Raw genomic sequence first — 15,227 nt, forward strand, 5'->3', positions numbered from 1 at the left:
TTGTGTCCCATTCATAATTCTTCAATTCGGCCTATCTTTTGCTAAAACATAGATCAAGATTATGTCTTGCTCATAAAATAACAGAACCTGAGAAGCTGATTGCCACTTTTCCCCTTATAGATCTATTAATTCACATTGTAAAGTTTAGCAGGTGCCTGGTCTCATTCAGCCTTATAACCAAACCACGGTATGGGAAGTTTCCAATCTTGTATGAAATAGCCCAGTGAGTGAAGTCACATGTCACACCACAGACTTGCAAGTGACGGGGTAGGATTTGAACTTGAATTTTCTGACTCAGACTTTTTTCTGTTCTGCTGCAGTCATCTCTCCTGTGGGAGGGATGTGACATACTCATGGTCTTTTGGAGAAATTGGGAATTTTGTATTTTCCTTCTCTTTTTAGTTTGATGAAAAAGAATTTAAGTCTTTTTGTTGCTTATAGAGAGTTATATCCAAATTCAGAGCTGTAACCTGCAGGCTGCCTTTGTCCTGGGCAGGCCTACCCACACTTACTATTACAGTGAACAGTGCTGGAAGTTATTTTGTGTGGAAGCTTTCCCATTTCTGCCCTTCACTTCTCAGCTGCTTTCCAGGAATGCTTGACTCTGCCAGCGTTTAGCTCCAAAGCAGGAACAGCCGGGGCTGTGTATGCCTGCAGTGTTTGCATGGTGTTAGTAACCTGGCTTCCCACTAAAACTGTCACGATGGAAGCCAGTTTGTGGGGTCTTTTTTACTTGCATAAAGCTTACCTTAAAAAAAAAAAAAAAAAAAAAAGGTTTATTTGAAAGGCAGAGTTACAGATTTGGGTGGGTGTAGAAAGACAGAGCTCTTCCATCTGTTGGTTCACTCCTCAAATGGCTGCAACAGCCAGAGTGGAATAATCTGAAGCCAGGAGCTTCTTCCCAGGTCTCCCACATGGGTGCCGGGACCCAAGGACTTGGGCCATCTGCTGCTGCTTTCCCAGGAGCATTAGCAGGGAGCTGGATTGGAAGTGGAACCACCGGGACTCAAAATGGTGCCCATGTGGGATGTGGGACCCACAAGAGGTGGCTTCACCAGCTACACCACAGTGCTGGTCCCAAGTTTACCTTTTGATAGTTACTTTAATTTTGAATAGTTTGTCTTAATGTTGTTATTTTTATTTTACCTGGTTTTATATATGAGGAACCATACTGCATATATGCACATAAGTTTAGTGTTCTGTTTTTAATTCATTTGACAGGTAGAAAGAGATCTCTAATCCAGTGGTTCATTCCCCAAACACCCATAGTAGCCAGGGCTGTGCCAGGCCAGAGGTGGGAGCCAAGCACTCCATCTGGGTCTCCCATGTAGATGGCGGGTTTCCAAGTACTGGGGCCATCACCACTGCCTCTCAGGATACATTAGTGAGAAGCTGGGTCAGAAGCAGAGTAGCCAGGACTCACCAGCACTCTGATATGGAATGCAGGCGTCCCAAATAGTGGCTTAACTCGCTGTGCTTCAGCACCTGCCCCAGCTTTAAGCTTTGTGATTGCAATAAGGTCTGAAAAGTTGTCTGGGCCTGAAGTGGATTTTACGTGTTTTCGTTTGACTTACTAAGTTTTCTTATGTGTAAATATGACTTTATTCTTGGCTTCTACAAACTCTTGTTAAGTTGGGGCAGTGGCAGCTCCCTTATCACCCTGTGAGCACAGGGTCCTTTGGGGAGAAGGCAGTACCCTGAAAACACTTGGTCAGTGTGGTTTCCAGTTTAAGAAGCCTTTGTTCCCTGCCCACTCCTGTGGTGGATGGTTACATTCCTCTGATTGTAGCCATTTTGTCAGCTTTCCTTTTGGAAAATACTTTGTGTGTACCTTTATTATTGGTTTGGTAATGTAGCCGAGAAGCCCTAAGCATTGGGATTGGAACCCCTATTTCTTCTTCTCCTTGTATCTTTCCTAGTGTCTTACTCAGCAGCAACCGTCCTGCTGTGTGACAACCCAGAATTTGTCATTTAGAAATGTCACCGCTGGGGCCAGCATTGCAGAACAGTGGGTTGAGTGGCCACTGGCAATGCTGGCATCCCATATTGACACCGGCTCAAGTTCTGGCTGCTCCACTTCCAGTCCAGTTACCTGCTAATGTGCCTGAGAAAGCAGCAGAGGATGGCCCAAATGCTTTGGCACCCGCACCAAAATGGGAGACCAGGGTGAAACTCCTGGTTTTGGCCTGGCCCAGCCCTGGCCATTGTAGCTATTTGGGCAGTAAACCAGCAGTTGGAAAATTGCTCTCTGTCTCTCCCCTTTCTGTAACTGCCTTTCAAATAAATAAATAAATCTTTAAAAAAAAAAATATAGTGTCACGGGTGCACATCCTCTGGAAGCGTGGAGCTAGCTGGGAGAGAGATACAGGTCAGTGATGGTTTTTTGTTCCTGAATGGATCTTGAAAAAAAATTGAAATCGGCATTTTTATTTTCAGCACAAAGATTTATGTATTATGTTTCCCAAAAACATGAGTGAGTGAATGAATATCGATGTAGTTTAAGTAGAGGTTGTGATTTCTAAGTGTAGGTGCTGTGGGCTTTAGTGGTACAGGGCGAACCTCCTGGCATCATTGAGGTGGACAAGGTGGACAGATGCAGCAGCATCGTCACGGGTTGGCCTCCTTGGGTGTGGCTCTCACCCAGTGGGACAGTTCTTACAGTCAGTGTAGCAGGTCACCTTTGAAGCAGGGCCCTTCATAAATTGCTTCGTGAATAATAATCCTTTATGGCGTTTAACTGTGTGTGGCCACGCAGTGGGTGATTTTTATGTACCATATGTCCTATGGCACAACAGGGCAAGATAAAGGAAAACAATTCTGGATACTGGAAAGCTTGCAAGTAAAGCCTCTGCCTGTGCTATTATTGCTGACATACTTTTTCTTTTGTAAATATTTCCTAGCAGGAAAGAAAGTAGGTTTTGACAATGTTTACATTTTGATTAGTATTTCTTACATGAGCTGCTAGAGAAAATGCTTGTAATTTTGTTTGTTTTGAAAATGAAATTCCTATAGAAAGGTCATTGTAATGTCAGCCCCTGTCATTTCTAACCCTCTTATCCCAGAGCTCATCTGCAACTTGTCAGGTTTGGCTCACTGCTGTAACCATAAAAGGCAAAGAATGTGTGAGCCCTGCTCCCTCAGTGAGTTGTCTTAGTGTTCCGTGATGGTCTGAGTTCACGGTGTCAGCTGGACCCACGAGGAGCAGAGGGCTGTTACAGATGCATTTTCTCTGGCAAGTCTGGCAAGTGTTTGTGGATTGAGATTCCATAGCTTTTCTAGGCGCATAAATCCTAGGCATTATCTCAGACCTGCATTTTGGCCCTCACCTATCTGTATTTTAAACATTTCTAGGCAGTCTTGTAAACCCAGGCAGTTTATCACAGGTGCCTGCCTCCCTCTCTGCCTCGCCTCCTGAGGATCCAGGTCTGATATGAGTACTCTGAGCTAGTTCGTGGTTCCTTCCCCGACCTCTCTGTGGTGAGGCAGGGTTTACTGCAGTAGGTGCTGGATCTGAATGGAGGGACCGCAAAGCCCGTCTCCTCTCCGAGTCAGGCATGAGCAGGAATGGAAAAGTGACAGCCCACTCTGTCTTATCTTCTCTTGCTTAAGATTGTCATGGAGGAGAGGCAGGTGTGTGAAGCTGAGGGTTGAGGTGGAACTGCTGGTGGGGGAGAAGCCCTGGGGCAGGAGCACACAGTGTGTCATCTGCTGGTGTAAATGGTCAGGTACTGATCACTCAGATTCCTGTACCCACCAGGGTTGTGTGAGTGTAGGATTAAAGGCTTGGTCCTGGATTGCTTACCCCTGTAGGCGTGGGAAGTCAGTCTGCTGGTCTCTGAGTAAGAGCCCTGGCTTCTGACCTGGCTGACACCTGCACACTCAGTGATTCGCTGGCTGTTCTTGCGAAGTGCTGTCAACTACAGTTGTCTGTAGTGGCCAGGGCCGGGGAGAGGGTACGGTGGGGTAGTGACTCCATGTTGAGTTGGCTTTCATTTGTCAACTTTGGTCAGAGAATTTGAGGGGAGCGGGGCAAGGGGAACATTACTGATTTTACTGTTTTTCTACCTAGCATTTTGGGGAAGTTTGTTATATGAATCTGTGTCTAGAAATAGATTATTGGCCTTCATGCTTTCTATTAATTTCCCTTGAAGTACATACAACCAGAGAAGAAAAATGTGGAGGAAGGGGAAAACCTTGGTATTTCAGATCCTCAGAGCTGAAATGTTTTTTGGTTTCCAGAATAAAAGATGGGCTGTCATTATGGCACAGTGGGTGAAGTGCTACTTGTGATGCCACTATCCCATATGGGCACCAGTTCGATTCCCAGCTGCTCCACTTGCCGTTCAGCAACGCTGCCTGGGAAAAGCAGTGGAAGATGGCCCAAGTGTTTGGGCCCCTACACCCACGTGGGAGATCCAGAAGCTCCTGGCTCTTGGCTTCGTCCCGGCCCAGCCCTAGCCATTGCAGCCATTTGGGGAGTGAATGAGCAGATGGAAGATCTCTCTTCCTGAAACTCTGCCTTTCAAATAAATAGATCTTTAAAAAAATAATATTAATTAAAAAAAAAGTTACCATTGACCCAGTGTGGATTCAGGAAGATTACTTAATGTGTTGTACCTGTGCCTAGTGTTAGTTCTTATGTATCGTTGTTAATCCACTTGGCAAGTGTGCTGGACACCTACTGTTTCCTGGGCGTTGCAGATGTGGGTGCTGCCTCAAGCAGGTGGATCTGATCCTGGTCTTCTGGAGCTTACTAGTTTAATGGGGGCGGGGGCACATTATTAATAAGTTATATAAGTCATCGTTTATCTTTAGTTGTGGTAAGCCAACGAAGGAAAGAAAAGGGAGAAATGGAGAGCTTCCCCTTTGCCCCCCTCTCTTCAGCAAGCCTGCGTGAGAGCTCTTGTTTTGGGTAGAAGACTGCCTGCCTGAAGTAGTGTGAGGTAGAGCCTTCCCTGACTCTTGGCTTGGACTTCTGTCCTTACAGCTTGTACTAACCTGTTCTCTGCCTTGTCTCTTCTTACCAGTTCTTAAACTTTTATCCTGAAATCCCTAGTCTCCCCAGGTATGCGTAAGGTGTTTGGCATCAAGGAATTTAGAACTTGAAGAAAAAGCTTATGGTATGGTCCAGTTTCCCCACTTTCAGATAAGGAAGGGAGGAAGCGGGTCCATGATCGTAAAGCAGATTAGAGGCAGAGCCAGAATGTAACCCAGCCCAATGCTCTCTGTTACACTCCTACAGGAGGGGCCCAGCCTCAGAGACCTACTCACCCTTGCAGGAATACCTAAAGAGAAAAGCCCCAGGGAGTGTGTGAGCCTCAGATCTCACATAGCCCAGAGTTGTTTTCTGTACAGATTTATCAAGAGTACCTGTCTCTGGGAGCTGAGGAGAGAGAATCTGCCCCATCCTGTTTTCAGGGATTCACTGGAGGAATATGGAAACGGGACATGGAGACAGAGACAGACACCCTGGGAGCCAGCAGCCTTCCCGGGGCTCAGGTGCATGCCCCGTGTGAGGCCAAGCTCTGGAGCAGTCTCCTGGGTGAAAAGGAAGGATCTTCCTAGTGGGCTAAACTTGGTGGGTGCAAAGGGAAGGCAGGCAGAGCTTTGCTGGGACTGGGAGAGGAAGTTCTCTCTGGGCTTGAGGCAGATCTGGACTCAGTGGCCCAGGCAGGCAGTGGCCTGTTCCAAGGGGGTTAGGAAGTTAGGAATAAGGCATTTGGCTGGTGACTAATATTAGAAGCCCCTGAGGGGCTGGCGCTGTGGTATAGCAGGTAAGGCTGCCGGTTGCAGTGCCAGCATCCCATATGGGCACCGGTTCTAGTCCTGGCTGCTCCTCTTCTGATTCAGCTCTCTGCTATGACCTGGGATAGCAGTGGAAGATGGCCCAAATCCTTGGGCTCCTGCACCCACATGGGCGACCCAGAGGCAGCTCTTGGCTTCTGGCTTCAGATCAGCGTAGCTTCGGCCATTGCAGCCATCTGGGGGGTGAACCAGCAGAGGAGGACCTCTCTCTGTCTCTCTCTCTCTGTCTCTCCTCTCTCTGTGTAACTCTGACTTATAAATAAAATAAATGAATCTTAAAAAAAAAAAAAAGTCCCTGAGCCTCGGGCACCCATTGAGATAATGTGTACCAGACCTTACTTCTCAGAGCGTGGCTTAATGCAAGCTGAACTTTGTGGAGATAAAGCCAGTGGCCCAGTGGTCTGTTTAGGGGAGCAGGGCCTGAGGGGGACTGTGTCGAGGCATCAGCAGGGGTTTACTGCAGTTACCAGGAATATGGGGAAGTCCTGCACACGGGGGAACTCGGAGCTTCTGTAGTGCCTTTTTTTTTTTTTTAAAGATTTATTTATTTAGTTTGAAAGGTGGAGTTGCAAAGGGAGAGAGGGGTCTTTCATCCACTGGTTGACTCCCCAGATGGCCACAACAGCCAGAGCTGGGCCATTTTGAAGCCAGGAGCTTCCTGCAGGTCTCCCATGCAGGTGCAGGGGCCCAAGGACTGACTTGGGCCATCTTCCACTGCTTTCCTGGGCCACAGCAGAGAGCTGGATTGGAAGCGGAGCAACCAGGACTCGAACTGGTGCCCATATGGGATGCTGGCACTGCAGGCGGCGGCTTTATCCGCTATGCCACAGTGCCAGCCCATGTAGTGCTTGTTTATACAAATGATAAACCTGGGTGAACCTTGAGGTTTAACCTTGGAAGTATAGCTTTGTAGTTCCTTTTCTAGCCATGTCTAGATGGAGCCCTCACAATAACTGAAACTTAAGCATCTATATTTTATTTTACTTTGTAAGGCATTTTGAAATTTTAAGAAATAACTAAAAGAGAATATATAGATACTAAATGTCATTAGTTTTTACTTCCAAACCTCAAGTGCTAAGATGAATACCACTTAATTCAGTGTTACTGGCCCGCACTCTACAAATTGGACCTCCGCTGAGTCTGGAAAGCCTGGCGTTGTGGCAGTGCTGAGCAGGGGAGACGTGGCCTGAAGGGGAGAAAGGAGCAAGGGGTGGGAGTCACTAGGTCGTGTGCCTGTTCACAGCAGACACTCACTTCGCATTGTCTTCTCTTTGTTGCCTTAGGAATATAAACAGAAGCTTGCGCGAGTCACCCAGGTCCGCAAGGAGCTGAAGTCCCACATTCAGAGCTTGCCAGACCTCTCTCTGCTGCCCAATGTCACAGGGGGCTTGGCCCCCCTGCCCTCTGCTGGTGACCTGTTTTCAACTGACTAGGACAGGTGTTGTGCCCCAGATTCCCATCTGTACCAGCAGAAAGAAGAGTGCAAGTCGTGGTTGGAAATGACCTGCCCCACCTCTGCCCCGTCTTCAGCCAGCCCTTCCACCTCAAGAAAGAACCATGGACTCGGACCCTGCTCTCCAGCCGCTGTGGAGCAGCTTTGGACAGGCGCGAGTGGGACACGGTTGAGATTCAAGCTGGAAAGAACGCGGACTCTTCCTCCCGCTGCATGTTCTTGTGCCCCTGCTGGTTGTCCATGCTTAGCGCACGCGGTCGCTCTACAACCAAGAAGTTAGGAAAATTATGTGTACTTCAGGAAGCTTTCAAAAGAATCTTGTCCCTGGTGACAGCATTTTGTCGTGAAAGCAGTGTTTCCTCTCTGAGCTGGCTTGTTCAAGTTTGATGAGGCTTCCACTGAGGGACTTGCCCAGGAGACAGTGGCTTTTGCAAAATCTCTGATCCTCCCTTGGTTACTTCTGCTGGTGACGTATACTCAAAGGTTAGGTGCATTTATTTTTTAAGCAGACTTGAGAATCTAGCAATAAGATTGAAAACTGATCTGGGACAGAAAGTCACAGTTCAGAGACAGAGTAACAGGGATCACAAATGTAGGTTAAAAATAAATTACTGGCTTGGTTCCAAATACAACCTTCCCAGGCTGCACTTCTTCAGGGCCCCAGCCCTGGTGGGGTAGAGCGTGTTCCTAAAAGGGTCCCTGGATCCCTGGTAGTGGTGAAGGAAGCTGTAAGGAACAGTGCAGTGTCCCCTGCGGGCCTCAGGGAGAGGGCTCCACACATGGACCTGCTGAGTCTGGCTCGGTGTGGGTGTTGCCTGGACCCTTTCCTTTGGGCGCAGGCACACGCTGACTTTTCCTCCACTGTGTGGGTGGCGTTGAGCGTGAGGCCTCATCTTGAGCATCTCCCCTGCAGATGGGACACTAAGTGTGTCTTTCTGTCGGTTCCTGCCGCTGCAGGGCTCGTTGCTTCCTTCTGAGGCAGAGTCCTTGCGTCAGATATTGCTGAACAGCTCTGGGACAAGGGCATGGGAGGTCAGGATATTGATTTGGGGTTTTAGTTCCATTATCATGCCAGCTGACATTATGACTATGATGTAGTTAGGATTTTCAACTCGCTTGTAGTAATGGTTAGGCCTGTTCAATGTAAATCTCACTGATTTGGCAGGCTTACTTTTGACATTGGAAAGGGCAGAAAACAGTTTGCCCCAGTGGTGTCATAGGACTTGCAGCCCAGAGGCTGAAATCCAAAAGCTCTCAAAAGTAGTTCAGCAGAGGGGAAATGGGAATTTCCATTACTTTGAGTTGCTGTTTTCAGGATCACCAAAAACAACATGTAATTTTGCATGTTAAACCATAACCTATAACCTAAGCTTTCCAAGTATGCCAGGCCGCCCTGCACGCAGCGCTCCTGCCTGCCATGAGGTGAGAACAAAGGGAGTTCACAGCAGGAGTTCACGTCCTCTTAGGGGTGAAGCTGTTTTCCAGGTTTGAAAAGACCGTGTGTTGCTCATTGACACTGCCTGCCTTCTGTCACTGTTAAATTAGCGAGTCTGCAAAGTGTCTCTCAGAGGCCACTGGGCAGTGTGTGACTTTACTGAACTGCTGTGTCTCTGCACCTACCCCCTGCCCCAACCTGCCCTGCATACAGACACACACGCAGTGTGCCGCCCTGCATCTCGGAGCTTGCCGACGCTTCGTAGGCACACTGCTTTGCCAGGGAAGCAGCATCCCGCCAGTCACAGCCAGCCAGAAGGGCATAGAGGATGCGCTCTAGCTCTGATGGGCTAGATGGCAGTGCTGTCAGAACACAGCGGAGCTAGCCCGCTGCTGTTTGATCCAGCGGAGTGACCAGCAGTAGATGCGTAATTATTACAGAAGAAAGCAAGAATGAAACTAGCAATTGTGTAAATGAATGTGTTGGCCTCTTAACACCTCTTACTAGTGGACTTCCTGTGAGGAAGTTAGTTTTGTTTTGTTTTAATGAAATGCTTTTGTTTTTAAAATCTCAGTTCTCCTTTCCACACGCTCTGCTCCCAAGCCGTGCTTTTTTTCATTTGCTTAATTTAATTGAACCTTTCTCTTTGCCCCAGGTGATCTGGTGGGGGGTTGGTTTTGTGTTTTTTCTTCTTAAGGCGACCGTCGGCCTCAAGGGACCTCTCCTTTAGGTCATGTTCCTCAGAAAGTCTTCAATCTTCCTTTTCGTTTTGTTTTTCTTAAAGAATATTTTTAAAGCTTAAATTTGTATATTAATTTAGGACTTTATTTAGAAGAATAGGCTGTCGTTGGTGACAGCAGTATATTCTGAAATGTCTCATAGATATATATTTTTGAATAAAGATGTGTTGTTGGACAGCGTGGTGTGGTGTTTCTTTCCCTGCCCTGTTACGGAAGACGCAGTGCTGCTTCTGCGAGCAGTGGGTGATCAGTGATCAGCAGTGGAGAATGTGCTGTCTGCGCAGAATCTTGTCCCTTAGGAGTTTTGTGACTGTTAATGGCACATAAATACTCAGCACTTAGCATAGTATTTTCTGGTTCTTTACAGGGGCTTAATTAGCTTTAATTAGCCCATCCACACGGTACTCAGGGGAGGTGCCGCCATAGCTTCACCCTTGTACAGCAGTGGGAAGTGATGGGGAGAGGTTAGAGGACTTCCCCAGTACCACACAGCCTGTCTCTGACAGATTACAACGTGGAACTTTGATTTCAGTGCTTTTGTTCTCATCATTGGGCCTCCTGAGAGCCCTTTGATTTTGGCAGTAGAGAGAAAGCCACTGAACAGTAGAAAGAAGCAAACCACAAGGTGATTGCAAACCCAAGTGGCCTGTCCTTTTAAAAACATTTTCAAGGCTTTCCTCTCCCCTTTTCACTTTCACCCTCAGTGAAAGCATATTGACTGGGTGTTATTAGTTAAAACTCTTTTTTTTTTTTTTTTTTTTTGACAGAGTGGACAGTGAGAGAGAGACAGAGAGGTCTTCCTTTGCCATTGGTTCACCCTCCAGTGGCCGCTGCGGCCAGTGCGCTGTGGCCAGCACACCGCGCTGATCTGATGGCAGGAGCCAGGTGCTTCCTCCTGGTCTCCCATGCGGGTACAGGGCCCAAGCACTTGGGCCATCCTCCACTGCCTTCCCGGGCCACAGCAGAGAGCTGACGTGGAAGAGGGGCAACCTAGACAATCCGGCACCCCGACCAGGACTAGAACCCGGTGTGCTGGCACCGCAGGCAGAGGATTAGCCTATTGAGCCGCGGCGCCGGCCTAAAACTATCAATATAAAAAGGTTTGGAACCACCTGGCTCCTGCCATCGGAACAGCGCGGTGCGCCGGCCGCAGCGCGCTACCGCGGTGGCCATTGGAGGGTGAACCAACGGCAAAAAGGAAGACCTTTCTCTCTGTCTCTCTCTCTCTCACTGTCCACTCTGCCTGTCAAAAATTTAAAAAAAAAAAAAAAAAAAAAAAGTTTGGAACGGGTCCTTGTGAAGCAAGTGGTAACGTTTGGAAGGATTGTAGCCTTTCCCCTGGTGAGGGAAGCACTTGCTAGAAGCAGCTACCCCAGTAGCTGTGGGCCTCCAGGACCGACAGCACCTTAAAAGTCTGGCATTAGGGAACAAAGCTATGTGTTACCCAGGCTCGGTCTTAAAGTATGAAGGTTGGATGTAGGGTGTGAATCCGTGTCCCTGGGCCTCGTGGCCTAGTTAATTTCTTCTCTTGCCTATAAATAGTAAGTCCATAATTCCTCTGGTTTAATTAGCACTCCAGGCTACAGAACGACTCTGAGGTCCTCTGAACTGAAGATGGAGCTACCGGAGTTCATGAATCTGTCAAAATGCTTAACTTTGGTGATGAGAGCCATTAACTCGCTGACCTTCCCGAACAAGGAACTTTCCTCTCTGCGTCTCAGTTTTCCTTCCTATGAAATGTGGTGTCGGACAAGATTATTTGTAGGCTCCCTGCCAGCTCTAAAAGCTTGGTTGGAGAGCACAGGATGGCATAGCCTGGGTGCCTGGTGGCTTTTGTTAGGTTAATGGGTAGCACCACTGTTGTGCTGTTTATGCTTACGTGGCACCCTGGAGATCATAGTCAGTAAGGATCCAGACACAGGCAATGCCAGGACTGGGAAGGCCGTTGCTGGCAAACACAGGAATGCCCTGGGCACAGTCAGTGGACATTCATTTTACTTGAGGTTTAAGAAAAGGCCATTTTTCTGGCCTGGTTTTGCCATCTTAGTTTCTAGAATAATTCATCTGGCTAAGCTCATTTCTTGCCACCACCTCTGTGGGGTTTTCCATTTAAAAGTCAATTCTACAGATTCAATTAAGATTCTCATGTACCATAGGTTAGGATTCATACAGCTTTATATAGTGTTCAAAGCACCATTTATTTGTTCAGTTTTTTAGATAGTTATTTTTCATTAAATGTTCATTTCTACCACCAGTTTGGCAACTATTAAAATTAGCAGAATGAATCAAAATTTCTGTAATATATTGTAGGAGTAAGCGGCAGCAGTAACAGGTGATATAACCCAGGTCTCTCATCTGTGCTGGCCTGGGGGAGTCACTCTGCCTTTCAGTACCACAGCTCCCTCCTGCAGGAGGTGAGAAGGGCTGAGTAGCCTCAGGTCCTGTCCAGATCTAAAGTTCCCACTGCTAATCTTACTAATAAACCAAGAATCTTCACAGTATACTTTGTAGAGTTTTCAAAGCCAGATACCTGGATGAACGCTTAGCTATGGACAAGATACAGCAGTTACAAACATACCTGTCCATAACTATAGTGAGATGTTAGTGGAAAAGGCCTAGAGCCATGTCTGGGACAAGTTAGAGGCATGATGATGGCTGTTACTGCACTACAAGATGCGTGCAGTCATTTGCATGCACGTGGAATGAGAGTAAAACAGGTGTTTATTGGAGGGCAGTACTGGAAGTACAAGAAATCACATACTTGGGCCATATGCAGTGTTCAAAATGGAGGCAGCCAAAAACCTGTAACCCCGTTAAACCTCCTCAGCCACAACGAGGGAATAAAGGGTCAGGAGTTATAAGACAAAGGAAGAGGATCAAAGCTGAGAATTTGAAGTGATCCCATCAGCATGTTTGCAGGGGAAGTTGTGGGTACCACCTGTGCCTTATTCCAAGGCCAGGGAAGAGGTGTCCCCTGTAGGATGGCAATCCAGGCAACCAGACAGACCCTGCCAGGAAAAATATAAAGGCTGAGATGCAAGTGGCCAGCCAGTAGGTGTTTTGTTAAGGGAGGAAGGGAGAGGGAGCTGGGCTCAATGCAGCCTCTACCACTAAAGTTTGGCGGGGGAAGGTGCTGGAGAAGACCTGGCCATGTCCCAGGGTCATCTCAGGGCTCCATCAAGAAGTGAGACGTTTGCTCAAGAAGGTGAACTCCGGGACTGGTTTTGTGGTGCAACAGGCTACACCTCTGCTTGCTTCACCGCTTGCGACACCAGCATCCCATACCTGGAATGCTAGTTCGAGTCTTGGCTGCTCCACTTCTGAACCAGCTCCCCACTAATGCACCTGGGAAAGCAGCAGAAGATGGCCCAACCACTGGAATCCTTGCCACCCAACCATGTGGGAGGCCCAGATGGAGTTCTTAACTCCTGGCTTTGGCCTGGCTGTTGGCATTTGGGGAGTAAACCAGCAGGTCAAAGATCTCTCTCTCTCTTGCTAACTCTGCCTTTCAAATAAATAAATTTTTTAAATGTACAATAAATTATTGTTAACTAGTCACCCTACTGTTCCGTAGAATACCAGAACTTATTCCTCCTACTTAGCTGCCTGTTTGTACCTAATAGCCAACCTCTCTGTGCTCCTCTTTCTCTATCCTTCCCAGCCTCTGGTAACTACTATTCTACTTCTTTAAGAACTTCAGCTTCCACATATGAGGGAGAACCTGTGGTATGTATCTTCCTGTGCCTAGCTTAGTTCATTTAACATAGTATCTCCAGCGTCACCCATATTGCTGCAAGACAGAATTCCATTCTTTCTATGGCTGAATGGTATTCTTTAGTGAACATATATCACATTTTCTTATTTATTTGTTAATCGATTTATTTAAAAGAGACCGGGGGGGGGGGGGGGGCGGAGATCTCATCTGCTGGTCCACTCCCCAAATACCCACAACAGCCAGGACTAGAACAGGAAGGCAGGAGCTAGGAACTCAAGCTGGGTCTCTCATGTGGGTATCAGAGACCCAGCTACCTGAGCCATCACTGCTGCCTCCCAGGATACACAGTAGCAGGAAGCTGGCGTTGGGAGCAGAGCTGGGACGCAATCCCTGGCATTCGTATGGGATGCAGATGTCCCAAGCCGCATCTTAACTGCTAAGCCAGACACTCCTATATCACATTTTCTTTATCCATTTATCTGCCAGTGGACACCTAGGTTAATTCCTTATTTTGGCCATTGTCAATAGTGCGTCAATAAATGAGAATACGGCCGGCGCCGCGGCTCACTAGGCTAATCCTCTGCCTTGCAGCGCCGGCACACCAGGTTCTAGTCTCGGTCGGGGCACCGATCCTGTCCCGGTTGCCCCTCTTCCAGGCCAGCTCTCTGCTGTGGCCAGGGAGTGCAGTGGAGGATGGCCCAAGTCCTTGGGTCCTGCACCCCATGGGAGACCAGGATAAGCACCTGGCTCCTGCCATCGGATCGGCGCGGTGCGCCGGCCGCAGTGCGCCTACCACGGTGGCCATTGGAGGGTGAACCAACGGCAAAAGGACGACCTTTCTCTCTGTCTCTCTCTCACTATCCACTCCGCCTGTCAAAAATAAAAAAATAAAATAAAAAATAAAAAATAAATAAATGAGAATACGGGGGTCAGCACTGTGGCACACTAGATTAATCCTCTGCCTGCACCACCGGCATACCATATGGGCGCCGGCTCTAGTCCCAGCTGCTCCTCTTCTGATCCAGCTCTCTGCTACAGCCTGAGAAAGCAGTAGAAGATGGTTCAAGTCCTTGGGCCCCTGCACCCCCGTGTGGGAGACCCAGAAGAAACTCCTGGCTCCTGGCTCCTGGCTTCTGATCTGCTCAGCTCCGGCCATTGGCAGCCATTTGGGGAGTGAACCAGCAGATGGAAGACCTCTCTCTCTGTCTCCCTGTCACTGTCTATAACTCTACCTCTCAAATAAACAAATAAATAAAAATCTTTTTAAAAAATGAGAGTACAGTTATCTGTTTGACATATTGATTTCCTTTCCTAAGGTGTATACCCAGTAGTGGGAGTAGGGTCTTACAGTATTTATCGTGTTTTTGAGAATACTCCATACTGTTTTTCATGATGGCAGTACTAATTTACATTCCCACCAACAGCTTATGAGTGTTCCCCTTTCTCCACATCCTGGACAGCATTGTTTGTTTTGTCATTTTGATAATACCCATTCTAACTGGAGTGAGGTGGTGTTTCATTGTGGGTTTGGATTGCATTTCCCCAGTGATTAGTAATCTTGAGCATTTTTTCAAATACTTGTTGCCCATTTGTATGTCTTCTTTTTAGAAATTTCTATTCAGGTCCTTTGCCCATTTCTTAAACAGATTATTTCTTTTCTCACCAATGAGTTGTTTGGATTTCTTTTATATTCTGGAACTGGATGAATAGTTTGCAAATATTTTTCTCATCTTTAGGTTTTCTCGTCACCCAGGTGATTGTTTTGTTTTCTTTGTGGTGCAGAAGCCTTTTAGTTTGATATAATCCCATTTGTCTGTTTTTGCTTTTGCTTCCTGGTATTAGTGCCATTTGTTGAAGAGTCAGTTCTTTCCCCTTGAATAGTCTTGGTACTCTTCCCAAAATCTTGGACACTTCTACTTGTGAAATGAAAAGTTAACATAAGTAATGAGTCACGTGTTAATCATTTCAGGTAACCTTACAGATCTCAGCTCAACAGTCATAAAAATATGGACAGAGCCTGGCTTCCTGGTAGGATTATAAAACTCATTATTCACGAGCTAACTCCAAATACAGTTTTCT

General features: G+C 47.3%; 1 protein-coding gene across 1 annotated transcript in view; it reads left to right on the plus strand.

The window, feature by feature from the left end:
* Window positions 1-9,606, plus strand: part of RPRD1B (regulation of nuclear pre-mRNA domain containing 1B) — a 58,185-nt gene extending 48,579 nt beyond the window's left edge. Inside the window, exon 7 of the mRNA XM_062204187.1 lies at window positions 7,089-9,606. Within this exon, the coding sequence (XP_062060171.1) occupies window positions 7,089-7,238 (150 nt within the window). The 3' untranslated portion in view covers window positions 7,239-9,606. The remainder of the gene's footprint in view (window positions 1-7,088) is intronic.
* The last annotated feature ends 5,621 nt before the right edge of the window (window positions 9,607-15,227 follow it).

Source organism: Lepus europaeus, chromosome 10, assembly GCF_033115175.1.
Source record: "Lepus europaeus isolate LE1 chromosome 10, mLepTim1.pri, whole genome shotgun sequence".
Lineage (NCBI taxonomy): Eukaryota > Metazoa > Chordata > Mammalia > Lagomorpha > Leporidae > Lepus > Lepus europaeus.